This window comes from Mustela erminea, chromosome 20 (assembly GCF_009829155.1).
Source record: "Mustela erminea isolate mMusErm1 chromosome 20, mMusErm1.Pri, whole genome shotgun sequence".
NCBI classification, from domain to species: Eukaryota; Metazoa; Chordata; class Mammalia; order Carnivora; family Mustelidae; genus Mustela; species Mustela erminea.
The window spans coordinates 4378316-4392750 of NC_045633.1; the positions used below are offsets into that span (position 1 = coordinate 4378316).

General features: G+C 46.8%; 1 protein-coding gene across 1 annotated transcript in view; it reads left to right on the plus strand.

The window, feature by feature from the left end:
• The first annotated feature begins 5582 nt into the window (after positions 1 to 5582).
• Positions 5583 to 14435, plus strand: part of MOSMO (modulator of smoothened) — a 58995-nt gene continuing 50142 nt past the window's right edge. The window contains exon 1 of the mRNA XM_032327105.1: positions 5583 to 5879. Coding sequence (XP_032182996.1) covers positions 5774 to 5879 — 106 coding nt within the window. The 5' untranslated portion in view covers positions 5583 to 5773. The remainder of the gene's footprint in view (positions 5880 to 14435) is intronic.

Below are 14435 nucleotides of genomic sequence, written 5' to 3' on the forward strand. Positions count from 1 at the left end.
GCTTGAAAAAAAAAAAAAGAGTCACGATTAGGAGAGGAATTAATTCTTCCTTCTTTTTTCCAAAATAATCCCCCCCCCCAACATTCAATCATAGGACAAATATTTAGGGGAAGCCCGCTTTGTGGTTTGTACTAAGGCTGGGAACACAACAGTAGGCAAGACACACAAGGGTCGTCTCCTTTTGGAACTCGGATTTAAAAAGCAGATAAAATGGACAATTTTAGGAAACTACATATTATCAAAAATATATTCTAGAAGAAATAGGAAACAACGTGATGAGCTGGGTCCTGTTGTTTTCCCACTCTGAGGATACTGAGAGGGTAAGCACTTTGCATCTGTGCTTTCAACAAATAATTACCAAGCATTTGTAAGGTGTCGGGCACCGCGCAGAGGTTTCCGTGGTCAACCTGGGCAGGTTCCTGTTTCGTTGGCCCTTTCTGTGGCTCTCCCCAGACAATAAATCAGGGCAGATTTTCGTTGGATAAATCCTGTCTAGCAGAAGCTGAGACAAAGGGGAATGAACAGAGCCGTCCATTTTGGTGCTCTCAACCTCAAGGAGTCTCCAGCAGGTGGCTTCCCATGCTCAATCACCAGTTTCTTCCTCCAAACCAGCTGGCAAGGTGTCTGTCCTGACATCAAATGAATTCCTTCATAAAATGCATCCTTTCCTCCATCTTCCTTTGAGTAGGGGGGATGGTGAGAGTTTGTTTGGTGAGGGGAGCGTATCAGCACCCGGCACACGGGGGTCTGCCTTCCCTCCATCCCAGGCGAAAAACTCTTCTTAGGGCAGATGTCAAGATCACACTGAGGGGTAGGATTGCAGGATAGAATGGTCATGGCTGCTGTCCTGTGCTGTCCAGATCCCCCTTCAGGATTGAAGGATTTATTCCTGCCCCTCCACCCCACCCCTGCTTCTAGCTGAGCTCCTTGCCCAAGATCACACCTTCCCAGGACAGCTAGTATCCAGTGGCCCGAAGGGTACTGTAGGGTAAAAAACCTGGCTCCATCAGTCCAACTCAAGCAACTCTGGAGGGCAGTCCCAGCTCCAGAATTCCTGTGGGGTCCACTGAGGTCCCTTTGTGGCTTTGCTGTCACCTGAGTTCTCCCTTTGCCAGGTTCTGCTTCCCCTCCTTGCCCCCGAGGTGTGGGTCCCAAGAGCACTCCCTAAGAAACTCCCTGCAACTCACGAGTGTTTCCTAGACCCAACCCGCAGCTGCTAGTGCCAGAGATGGTCTGAGAGCGTAGATGCTCAGATGGGATTTCAGAGCTGGATGCCCCTGCTGTCCAGGTAATAATGAGGGTCCCATCCCCAGTAGAGGAGGCGTGTACACGGCCTGAGGCCCAGGGGAACACTAAGACGGTTTAATTTTTCACCATAGAAAAACGGAATGGTTTGGCACCCATATGATCTGTCTGAGTATCTCTTAGTACTCCTTTGCCCTGTTTTGACAGTAAATGGAAAAAGCAGCCAGAGCTTGAGAAATACATGGGAACCAGTGGCTCAGTCTCCTTAGGGATGGAGGTCTGAGCCGCCTCACTACGTAAGCCACCTAGACCACAGAGGGGCTAGCAAAAGGTGAGAGGAATCTAGGGTAGCAGGAGAGGGGGAAAGTGATTAGTGTGTCAGTTACGCCCGAGATGAACTGCAGCAGCGGTGGGGGCTGTAGTTGGTCCCGCTAACCTTCCTCTTATAAGATTCCCACAGGAAAACATCTCCACCAGGGTCCTGCTCTCAGAACTGAAAAGAAGCAGGTGGTTCTGCATAGCACAGGGAGTGCCCTGTGCAAATGTTGCCCTCTGCTACCTGGTCCCCCTGAAGACTGAAGGACCCAGTCCCCAGCTACTAGGATGGTGGGAGGTTGACAGATCACAGCTGTCAGCCCTCTCAAGGAATTGTTCTTGGCTGAAGAGCAGCCTCACCCAAGCTCGTGCCCCACTCCTGGGGTAGCTGGCATCCGGTGACTAGTCCATGCAGGGACACAAAGCCTTGGCTCCTTTTCCCCAACTCCGAGCAGCCATCCCAGCTTCAGAGCTCCCCACGGGGTCTGCCAAAGCCTCCCAAGACTGCACCAGCACCAAACTGCTCCCTTGGCCTCCCTGCTGCCTTCCCTCCCCTTCCCTGCTCATGAGTGCACCCCCTAATAAACTCCCTGCATGCTAATTGATAATCTCTTGTCTCTGAGTCCGCTCCAATGGAACCCAGTCTGTGAAAGGAAAGGAGATTTGAGCCCAAGGCACAAACTGTTAAAACTCTGGATTTAGTTCTTTTGTTTTATCTAATCCCAGAAACCCCACGTACATATGTATGGTGCATTCACCACACTCCTGGCCTGTATGGTGGACTTGATCCCCCCCACTCCCCCCCCCCCCCGCGGCCCCAGGGAGGCAGTGTGTTCTTTATCCTGTCAGGCCAAAGATACTCCTTAAAGAGAAGAGTGATTACACAGTCCCCTCCACAGCTTTCACCAAGGTCCCATCTGGATTCAGCGTCTGCTGGGCCAAGGTCTACCATCCATCACGATAAAGCACACCATGTCCATGGCCCCTTAACAACCACAGGATGCCTATTTATGAGTCCAGGCTGCCAACATAGATCCCTCCTGTGGGCTTTCTGGGTCCGCAAGGATTTTCTGCCTTAAAGATCCTTGTGGCTCATCTCTCTCCAAAGAGAAGAGTCCCAGCTGCTTTGCTTACGGGTGGGTGAAGGTTTGGGAAAGTTCTATCACTGCAGCAGAGTGCATGACTCTGGGGGTCTATCAAGTAAGAGGAGGGAAAGAGGCCCAAGGAGGTGACGGGACTTTACCAAGTTCGAGGCGGTAGAAGGGGTGGGACTGGAAAACAGTTTTGTAACCTTTCTGTTCCATCACACCACCTCTCCTAACCCTTGGGGTTTGCGTCTACTAAAATCTAAACTGGGATTTGGTGAAAGGAACTGCTCTATCCCGTAGATCTCAGAGAGGCTTGGGACCGGCAAACACCAGATACACTGGAAGTCAAGAAGGAGATGTGGGGCTAAAAACAGGATTAACAGGAAATATGTAAACAGAATATTTGGTCCTGGTCCACTCCTCCCTGCCCCCACCACGCTGGTTGGTAAGAATGAATGGGATAGATGACTGTTGTCTAAAGTGACGTGTCGCCATTAAACTGGTAAAAAAAAAAAAAAAATCTCAATTTTTTTTTAACTTCGCACTATTTTTTTTTCTATAAATTTAAGCATAGTTGACATATATTAGTTTTGGGTGTAGAGTAGTGATCTGACATTTGTATACATGATGAGATGATCACCATGGTAAGTCTAGTTACCACCACACTGCTTGTTCTTCTCCTTTAATCTGAGATTCAGAAACTTTTGTGGAGTGGCAGAGATAGGGGGGACTGGGAAGTACCGCCCAGGTAGAAGGAGAAATTTATACGTGTATTATTTATGTATTTATTTTATTTTATTTTGTTTTAGAGGGGGTGGAGGGGCAGAGGGAAAAGGAGAGAGAGAGAATCTTAAGCAGACTCCACACCCAACACAGGCCCCATGCGGGGCTGGATCTCCAGACCCTGAGATTAAGGTCTCCGGAGCCTGAGACCTTAGGCAAAACCAAGAGTCAGACCGACTCTTTAACCGACTCAGCCACCCAGGTGCCCCATGTAGGATTACTGGGCAACAAAGACTCTGGATAAGAAGCCAAGAATATGACTGTATCAAACTCTAGTACTTAAAAAGCGAGGCCCTCCTACAGTAATGTGACATGCATATCTGAATCCCTAGAATGTATCAGTCAGCCTCGGCCAATTTCTGCGGCAGGAGAAAACTAAATGCTATAATATATATATTTGAAATGCTCCCCCCACCCCCTGCCCCAGGAGACCAATGTTTGGACAGGAAAGTCTATAGGCTAGCAATCAAACCCCTCCTTACCCAATCTATGTGGTGACACTGATAACTCTTGGTGAGTTTCTGCAAGGCTGTTGGATTTAGTGGAATTTGAGACTTGCTGAGTTTTGTGAACATGTAGGCATTCCAAAAATAGGGACAGATTTCACTCTTCCAGGTTTTTCTAGAGATGACCTATGTGGCATTTAAGGAGAAAATGAGTGTCCCATCTCCTGTTTGCTGCATGGGGGACTATCCAGGAAAGAGCGCGCTGGATCCAAAGTTAGGGTTAAGGGGGATCCGGTCCATGAGTCACGAAAGAAAAAGAAACCTCCACTAGACAGCAAAACTGTAGATGGAGAGATCATCTGTATTTGATCATAACAAATTATGCCACGGTCTTGTTTTGTTCTTGCTTTTCTCCATCCAAACAAAACATCTCCTCGGGTCTCAACTCAGTAAATTGTATCACCAAACACCTGGTCACTCAAGCCAAAACCTTAGGAGTCATTCCTGAGGCCTCTCTCTGTTTCAGCCCCTCCCCCATTGTCGGTTGGCCATTTTCCTTGTCTACAAAATAGCCAAACGTGTACAATTTTCTCCATTTTCACTATTCTCATCCCGGCCAAAGCTACATTTCTCTCTCCTAGAGCACTCTGCCTGTTAGCTGGTATCCCTGCTTTCAATCTTGCCGCCCCCCCCCCCCCCACTATGCTATCTTCACAGATTAAAGAAGACCGTGTCCGTCTCCTGCTGAAAACCTCCTGTGCCTTTCCCTCCCACTTAAAACAAAATCCGGACTTTTTACCACGGTCCCCGAAGCTCTACCTCTGCCCCCCCCCCCTTTTCATACTACCCTGAAGCCAAACAGGCTATTCCACAGTTCCCTGAACAAGCCAACCTCTTTCCCTGTCCCTTCCCCTAACCCTCCCCGCACTTGCTTTTCCCTCGGTCTGGAGGAGCCTTGCCCAAACCCTCACAGGTTAGGATCTTGATCTCCGTGAACCTTTCCCGACCCTCCCGAGCATCCCACAGGCCTCCGTCGCCGCCCCCCACCCCCGCCCGCCCGCCATCAGACCGACTCCCCCCATTGAAGACACAAAGCGACCCCTGAAATGATCTTTATTTTAAAAAGATAAAATTTTAACGTGTTTTGTCTCTTCCCCCACCAGGAAGTGAGCTTCCGGAGAGTGGGAACTTTGTCTCCTACGTCCAGTCCAATACTCCCACTAGGTGTCCACAGTGGTCTCCTAAAGGGGCAGCCCTGGAGCCGACCCACGCGGAGGGGGCAATGCGAAGACAAGGTGACAAGGGCTGTAGGGGGCCCGAGTCACGCGGCAGAGTCCCCCGCCTACCAATCCGGTCTCCCTTACGAAAGCCTAAAGGCCGAGGGGCATCTTGTCACGAAACAGTCATGCAACCACGACAACGATGTTACTACTGGCAAGAAAGCCAAAAGGCGGCGTGGCCTGCCGGAAGGGGCGCGGGGTTAGGGCTCGGGCCGGGGGGCCGGTCCCGCTCCAGGGCAGCGGGGCCTGGGGCTGTCGGGAGGGTCGGCGCTGCGGGCCCGGGGCTGCGAGGCGGGCGGCAGAGCCGGGAGGACCGAGCGAGGTCGCCGCGCCGCCCGGGAGCTGCTGGCCCGGCCTCGCCGGCGCCGCGCTTTCGCTTCCGGGTGAGGGGGGCGGGCGAGCGGAGCACTTCCGGGGCGGGCGGCGGTTCCGGCTGTGCGGGCCGCACCGCGGCTACGGGTCCCGGGCGCGCGGAGGGCGCGAGTGGCGCGCGGGGGCCGAGGGGGCGCGAGGCGGCGGCGCGGGGACTCCGGGCCCCGACGGCGGCCCATGGGGCGGGAGGCGTGAGGCCGCGGCCTGCCCGGGGCTCGGGGGGTGGGGGGAGCGGGGCGGGGAGATGGATAAACTGACCATCATCTCAGGATGTCTCTTTCTGGCCGCCGATATCTTCGCCATCGCCAGCATCGCCAACCCGGACTGGATCAACACCGGGGAGTCCGCGGGTGAGCGGCGGGCGCGCGGGGGGGACTGGCTGAGGGCTGAGGGCGGGGAGCGGAGGGGAGACCCGTCTGAGGGGAAAGCGGGGCTGGAGGGTGCGTGGCGGCGGCCGGCCTGAGGAGGGCGGGGGCGAGAGGCGTCTGTGGCTGCGGGACCCGGAGCCCGGGGGGCCGAGGGGGGAGAGCGGATGCGGACGAAGACGCGCGGTCGCCGGCGGGACCCTCGGGCTGAGGGGAGCGGCGCCCCAGGCTGAGCGAAAAGTGGCGGAGGGGACGACGAGACCTAGGCTGGGCTGGCGGGTCCCGGACGGGGAAGAGGGGGTGGCGGGGAGACCGTCGCCGGACCTGAGGGACCGCGGAGGAACGAGCGGTGTCCTGGTTTGGGGGACTGGGGGTGGGGGCGGGGGCGGGGGCGAAAGTCCAGGTGGGAGACGGGAAGAAAGCGACGTGGAGGAAACTGAGGTGCCCGTGAAGGAAGGAGAAACGAGGCGGAGAGCCGGAGCTGGCGCTGGGGAGGAGGCAGCCTGCGGGGCAGGGCGAGTACCCCCGGAGAGCCGCGGGAGGAGTCGGGTCCCGGCCGCGGCCCCGGGAGGGAGCTGGCGGCGCGGCTCCGGGTGGCCGGACCAGACGGGGTTCATGGTGCTCGGCGAGGGCGGCGGGGGGCGGGGGTCTCCCTCCTCGCGCCCTAGTCTGTCCCCTGCCCGCTGGGCGCTGTTGAAGACGCATGTGGCTTCCGATTTTCCCTTTGAAGTCTGTCTGTGTGGTTATCATTTTGCTTTATGTTAGGCCCGGGAGCTGTAATAATACTCATAATAAACTTCACTGGATGGCGCATCTTTCATTCCAGCGCATCGCAAAGTGCTTTAGAGATCTTAGTCGTAGTTACAAGATTAAATAACACATTCGAGTGTCAGGCAGCCCAGCGGCAGTGGCAGTGGCCGCTGTAACCCCGCGGAGCTGCAGGCAGCAGAGAAGAGGTGGTGGCCTCGGGGAGAAGGGGGCATCCTTCTGAACGGTGTCCCGGGTGAATGCCCTTGCAGGACTTGTCTCGTCCTGGACCACCTCGTATGCGCGCGCACACACTCACTTACTCTCTCTCTCTCTCTGTGACACACACACACACACACACACACTCAGACCTGTGAGACCAAACCTCTAATTAATGTCACAGCTGTCAGGAGAGCTGATCAGAATGAAGGAAGGAGCTTGTTTTTTTAACTGCTCGTTCAGTGCAGGTGAAGGGAATATTGGGGGTTGGGAATGTCAGACTCCCTCCGTGAATAATTAGTTATAAAAATGTATCACTGCGCTGTCAAAGTTCCTTCTTAAGTATTACTTATGGTTCTGTATTTATCCTGCAGTATATTTAGCTCTTAAAAAAAGCTGTAGCTGGGACATTTGTTGCTCCCTCCTCCCTCCCTTCTCTCCTCCATCTAGATCTAGTAACACAAAATCATGCTGTCACATTTACGGGTTATTAAAATAACACACTAAAAAATTCTCCTTTTCTTGCCTTTACAAGTTTTAGCAGAGCCTTTTTTTTTTTAAAAATTTTTTACTTATTTATTTGACAGACAGATCACAAGTAGGCAGAGAGGCAGGCAGAGAGAGGAGGAAACAGGCTCCCCGCTGAGCAGAGAGCCCTATGCGGGACTTGATCACAGGACCCTGGGATCACGACCTGAGCTGAAGGCAGAGGCCCCAACCCACTGAGCCACCCAGGCGCCCCTTAGCAGAGCTTTTAATTGTAAAACATGTATGGTTGTTTTGATGTGATTGAGCTGTTAGCTAATGCTGCTGTTATATGTTGCAATATATAAATGTATCAAATACATTTAAGCATACACTTTGTATGCCTAATTACACAATGCTATATGTCAGTTCTATCTGTTTTTTAAAACTTGTAAGGTGAATAAGAAAATGTTTGGAATGGTTTGGAATTTGAAGAAATTATGGGCTGTTTCTGAAAATGTTGACAATGTCAACTACTAGTTCTTGCAGTTATATGTGTGACATCCACTTCATGGCCTGTTGTTTTTATCTTCTTATATTTGCAATGACTTCTTTCATGAGACTTACTTTGGGACCTTATATACTTAGGTATAGAAGAAGATACCTTATATAACTTATATATCTTATATACCTTAAGAAGAGGTTTCACTGTTCTAACAGAGAAGATGCTTTTTGTGAAGTGCTTGTAGGTGAATCCCAAAGTAAATGTCCATGGGAAAGATACACAGTTGATCCTTGAACATGGGTTTGAACTGCGCTAGTCCACTTACACATGGATTTTCTTTGATAAGAAGTCTTATAGTACTGTAAGAAGAAATCAGATCTTCTTTGATAAGAAAAATACAGTATTGGAAATGTATTTTCTCTTATGATTATCTTAATATTTTCTCTAGCTTGCTTTATTCTAAGAATACAATGTATAGGGTGCCTGGGTGGCTCAGTGGGTTAAGCTGCTGCCTTCGGCTCAGGTCATGATCTCAGGGTCCTGGGATCGAGTCCCGCATCGGGCTCTCTGCTCAGCAGGGAGCCTGCTTCCCTCTCTCTCTCTCTCTGCCTACCTCTCTGTCTACTTGTGATCTCTCTCTCTGTCAAATAAATAAATAAAATCTTTAAAAAAAAAAAAAGAATACAATGTATAATACATATAACCTACAAAACATGTGTGAATCAGCTATTTATGTTATTGGCAAGGCTTCTAGTCAACAGGCTATTTATTAGTAGTTAAGTTTCGGGGGGAGTCACAAATTTTGCATGGATTTTCAACTGTGTGGGACAGGAATAACTCCTTCATATCAGTAGACAAAGTCTTCAGCTATGAGTTGCTGCAGAGATGGGAGGGACAGAAGTTCATGGCTTAAAAGAAGTAGAATGTGGTTGAAATAAGTAAATAGTTGGAGAGAAGGCATGCCAACCAGTGATACAGGAGGATTGTCTAGCAGCATGGAAACCTCATTGAAGTCAGTGGTCAAGAACACAGAATGTGATAAGCCATCTGCCTTATTAACCTTCTCTGGTAGTGCTCAGCTGCTTTGGTACCAGAATATGGTGAAAGCTAGTAGACGGTTTCATTCGTGTTTGGGGTTTGCTAACAAAATGCAACAGAATGACAGAGGAGCAAAGATGTTTAACGTATTGGCCAAAATGTCATAATGATGGCTCATGGATTCTCAGCTGGATAAAAAGTAAAAGTGAATAAAGGAAAAAAGCTGACGTATTAGTCAGTGAATAGCAGATGGTGCATGGTCAATGGAATAGTGGACCCAATAGAATTGAAGACCTGACTGGGAGTGATTGATAAAGGGGAAGGACAGGGGATTATGGACAGAAGGTCCAGAGTGACAGAGGGGATGTGTGGCTAAGATGGGTGGAGGAGGTAGGTTCTTTTCCTTAACGGTTTCCTTCACCGTCTTAGGAAACCCTTCAGTTAAATGTTCTGTAACATGGAAGAGGAATAATAGGAGGTAGTAGGGAATTTTTCAAAATCATATCTAACCTATATTTCTTACCTTAAATATGTCAGACAGTAAGCCCCCAAAATTAAATGGGATGTTCCTTTATTGACTTGTGCTGTGATAAGATGCACCTGAACTTTGCCTGGTACAGCATTTGTATGCTCAATGTACACTTTTATCTGAGCAGAAAGATCTAGTCTTGAGTTTAAAAAAAAAAAAAACCTGGACAGAATTACACCTTCCAAATCAATGAAACATTTACAGGAAGTTCAGATAAGATGGCAGAGGTGACAGGACTAGCTTTATTCCAAGATCTCCACAGAAGTGACAGCCTAGCAGCAAAAAGTTAAGTGTTGGTTCCCTTCAGTGCATGAAATACAGCATATTTTGATGGTGATGCTTTTAGTGCAGTTTTTTTTTTTTAAAGATTTTATTTATTTATTTGACACAGAAAGATCACAAGTAGGCAGAGAGGCAGACAGAGAGAGAGAGGGAGGGAAGCAGGCTCCCCGCTGAGCAGGGAGCCTGTTGTGGGACTCGATCCCAGGACCCTAGGATCATGACCTGAGCCGAAGGCAGAGGCTTTAACCCACTGAGCCACCCAGGTACCCCTTTAGTGCAGTTTTTAAAGTGGACAAAATGTATTTTTAAAATTGAATACTGAAGCTGAAAGGTTCTGCAGATGTAATTTGAAAACCACTGCAGTAAACTAGTATGGAAAGTTTCAGGATTCAAATCCAAACTTCATCACTTATTAGCTCTTTGATTTGCAGCAAGTTACTTAGACTCTCTCTTTATAGTTCTTCCTCTATAAAATAGGAATATTAATAGTACTCACCTGATTGAATTGTTATGATTGAGTTCATGCACGTAAAACATTTAGAATAGTACCTGACATCTAGTAAGTGCTCATTAAATGTTAAATATTGTTGTATTGCTGTTGTGGTATGATAACATATCCCAGTTTTGAAATTAAAGCTTCTGACTTTCTCCTGTGAGAACTGACATATTTTCTTTAATAGATGTTCTTTTTTTTTTTTAAGATTTTATTTATTTATTTATTTATTTGGCAGAGAGATCACAAGTAGGCAGAGAGGCAAGCAGAGAGAGAAGGGGAAGCAGATTCCCCACTGAGCAGAGAGCCCAGTGCGGGGCTTGATCCCAGGACCCTGAAATCATGACCTGAGCCAAAGGAAGAGGCTTTAACCCACTGAACCACCCAGGCACCCCTTTAATAGATGTTCTTGGTAATAAGGAAATACCAAGAATAATATGGCCAGGCTAGCAGAAGTCAGATTAATCTTCCTCTTGACATAGGACCTTCTGTATCACTCCTATCACTGTTCTTCATTTAGTCTTTCATCACCATATTCTAGTTTCTCTACTCTTCAGTTTCTACTTGAACTATAAAAGAAGGAAATAAAATAAAATAAAAGAAGGAAATAAAAATCCACAAACCAAAAACTAAATAGGTTAACTTCCTAATATCCTGGCTAATAAACTGTATTATAAGGTTGTGGACCGTGCTTCATACTGGCAGAATTTTTAGCTAGATTTTATTGCATTAGTGCAAATACAGAGAAAGTACATTCATTTTATTTTCATCTCTGTGGTAACATTTCCTGGGCTTGCTCTGATAGCTTGTAGGTTATGCACAAACTTTTGAAGATGTAATGAAACAGAAGTAGATATTGTACATATGAGGAAAGTACACAGGGAGGCACTTTAGAAAGGACCCTTAGTGGTTCCTGGAATTAAAAAAATATATAATGTCAGGTGAATATGAGGGCAAAAATTGCGTAATTCTGCTGTGTTGGGTCACGTTTCTTCTGGTTACTGGAATTCAACATCAGTAACAGTATCTTTCATTTTGTATAGTGCATTATAGTTTTTGGAGCAACCTAACACGCATGACTTGATTTGATTTCTTAGGCTTTTTATATTTTGCCAATGTGGAACAGTCATTTCCACATCTTTTCCCACATGTCCGTGCTTTGCACATGAGATTTGAGTTTCAGTGTTGCAGACTCACTTCAGGTAAACTCTTCATTGAAATATTACAGATATCTTATTTATGCACACCTTTTATTTACTTAATGGAGGGGCAAGATTGAAAGCAGGGATGCCAGTTAACAGGTAGAGTACTCTAGGAGAGAGAAATGTAGCTTTGCCTAGGATGAGAATAATGAAAATGGAGAAAATTGTACAGGTTTGGCTATTTTGTAGGCAAGGAAAGTGGCTAACTGACAGTGGGAGAGGGGTTGAAACAGAGAGTCCTCAGGAATGACTCCTAAGGTTTTGGCCTGAGCGACCAGGTGTTTGGTGAGTTGAGGCCTGAGGTTAAAATTCAAGTGGCTGAAGTTCTTGCCAGATTTTCAGAAGAGGGGAAGAAGGAGATTTGGGTTTTAGTCTTAAAGTGGTGTCCTTGGCTTTGTACAAGTTCCTTTACCTCACTGTCAACTGTTTTCTTATCTGTAAAGAGACATGTTTTTGTGGGGGGGGAAAGATTTTTAGTTTCATCGAGTTAATTCTAAGAAAGTCAGCAACTCAGCAGTGCTGCTTCTGATAAATAAAAATGATCTAGAGATCCCTTTATTGAGTCATCATTCCTCTACACCAAGGATTTTCTTGACCATTTAGAGTTACGCCCTCCCATGCCCAACTATCCTATGCTCAACTGTCATCTTTCATAGTTTAGTTAGCAGAGAGTTCCAGATGTTTTCCAAGTACATTAAGGAACTCCTCTTTTGTGTCTGATCAGATTTCCCTCTATACAGTTGGTTTTCACATTCACTTTGTAGTGTGTGGTAGTTAGTATGTTTATTCCTGAACAGATTTTCATTCTTACTCTTTTTTAAATTGTTTAGATTGGACGTTAGAGTGTTTAAGGAGTCATAATAACAGACACACTTTTTCCTGCTTATATTCTGAACTGAGGGGAAAAAAGAATAGAATCCAAAATTTTATTTTATTTCTAATTAAAAGGATATTGGAGAATGTGGCTGTTTTCTGTGGACAGGCATCTTCCTCTTACTGGATCTCAAAATTGAACAGATTAATCATCCATTCCCAGGCAGGATGGAGGCACCTGCCCTATAAGGCTTCCAGCATGAAAGAAGAGACAAAATGAGTACTACCTATGGGCAAATTGCTCCCAAGTGCAAAATGTTAGACCACATATGCCCAGTTTTTTCTCCTACTAAACTGCTAGTCAAATGAAGTCATTCCCTAGACATGGAAAGGTTTAAGTGAGGGGACACAGATAGGCTAAGAGCATTATGCTACAGCCCCCGCCTCACCCCATCCCCCATGGGGGAGGCGGCCATTTGAAACCTAGGAGGTGGCTGACCTTTTTTGGGTTGGGGAGAAGAAATTTCTTTCTGCCCAAGTATAAAAACTGGCAGGTGCTTGGGGAGGTAAAAGACTTGAAGAGGGAGTCATTTTCCCGTTGTGCTGCCCACTCCCTTCTCCACAGGAAATCCTGGTAAACCTCAGGTAGGGGACTGGGTGCTTGACATCTGTCATTTAAGATCTACAAGTGGATCTGGCCTACAAATTGGGATCCTTGGTTTAGGACATTAAAATTACAAGCCATTCAAACAGACCTGTTTATTAAATACTAGAACATTTTATTAAATAGTGCTTTCCCCTGAGTGGTAACAACTTCAGTGATCACAGAAGTGTTTTACCATGAAGGAGCTCTGTAACATCAGTTTATTTATTTATTTTTTATTTAGTTATTTTTTTGTAACATCAGTTTAAACAAACAGAGCAGTCTGTCCAGAACTTCATTTTGTTAGTCACTTTGGACATGACTTTTAGTGAAGGACAGAATTTGAGTCTAACTAAGAGAGCAAAAATCTTGCAATTGTATTCGCCTTTAATTTAAGAAGCATTCACAGAATTTCTCCAATGGTCTTTTAAGTCTTTTCCCAGTAAATTGTTTTTTAAAAAACAGCTTTATTGGGGCACCTGGATGGCTCAGTGGGTTAAAGCCTCTGCTTCAGCTCAGGTCATGTTCCCAGGGTCCTGGGATCGAGCCCCACATCGGCCTCTCTGCTCAGTGGGGAGCCTGCTTCCTCCTCTCTCTCTTTGCCTGCCTCTCTGTCTACTTGTTATCTCTGTCTGTCAAATAAATAAATAAATAATAAAAATAAAAAAATAAAAAAAAGCTTTATTGAAATATAAGTCCACCAACCATAAAATTCACCCATTTCAAGTATGCATGTAGTGGCTTTTAGCATATTCATAAAGTTGTGCCACCATCACTATAATCAGTTTTTAAAACTTATTTTTATTAACATATAATGTATTATTTGCCCCAGGGGTACAGGTCTGTGAATCATCAGGCTTACACATCACAGCACTCACCATAGCACATACCCTCCCCAGTGTCCATCACCCAGCCACCCTCTCCCTACCCTCCCATCCGCCAGCAACCCTTGGTTTGTTTTGTGAGATTAAGAGTCTCTTATGGTTTGTCTCCCTCCTGATCCCATCTTATTTCATTTTTTCTTTCCCCTGCCTTTCAAATTCCTCATATCAGGGAGATCATATGATAATTGTCTTTCTCTGTTGACTTACTTCGCTCAGCATAATACCTCCTAGTTCCATTCACGTCGTTGCAAATGGCAAGGTTTCATTTCTTTTGATGGCTGCATAGTACTCCATGTGTGTGTGTCTGTCACATCTTCTTTATCCATTCATCCATTGATGGACATCTAGATTCTTTCCATGGTTTGGCTATTGTGGACATTGCTGCTATAAACATTCGGGTGCACGTGCCCCTTCGGATCACTACGTTTGTATCTTTGGGGTAAATACCCAGTAGTGCGATTGCTGGGTCCTAGGGTAGCTCTATTTTCAACTTTTTGAGGAACCTCCATCCTGTTTTCCAGAGTGGCTGCACCAGCTTGCATTCCCACCAACAGTGTAGGAGGGTTCCCCTTTCTCCGCATCCTCACCGACATCTGTCGTTTCCTGACTTGTTAATTTTAGCCATCCTGACTGGTGTGAGGTGGTATCTCATTGTGGTTTTGATTTGTATTTCCCTGATGCCATCACTACAATCAATTTTAGAACATTTTTAGTACTCTCG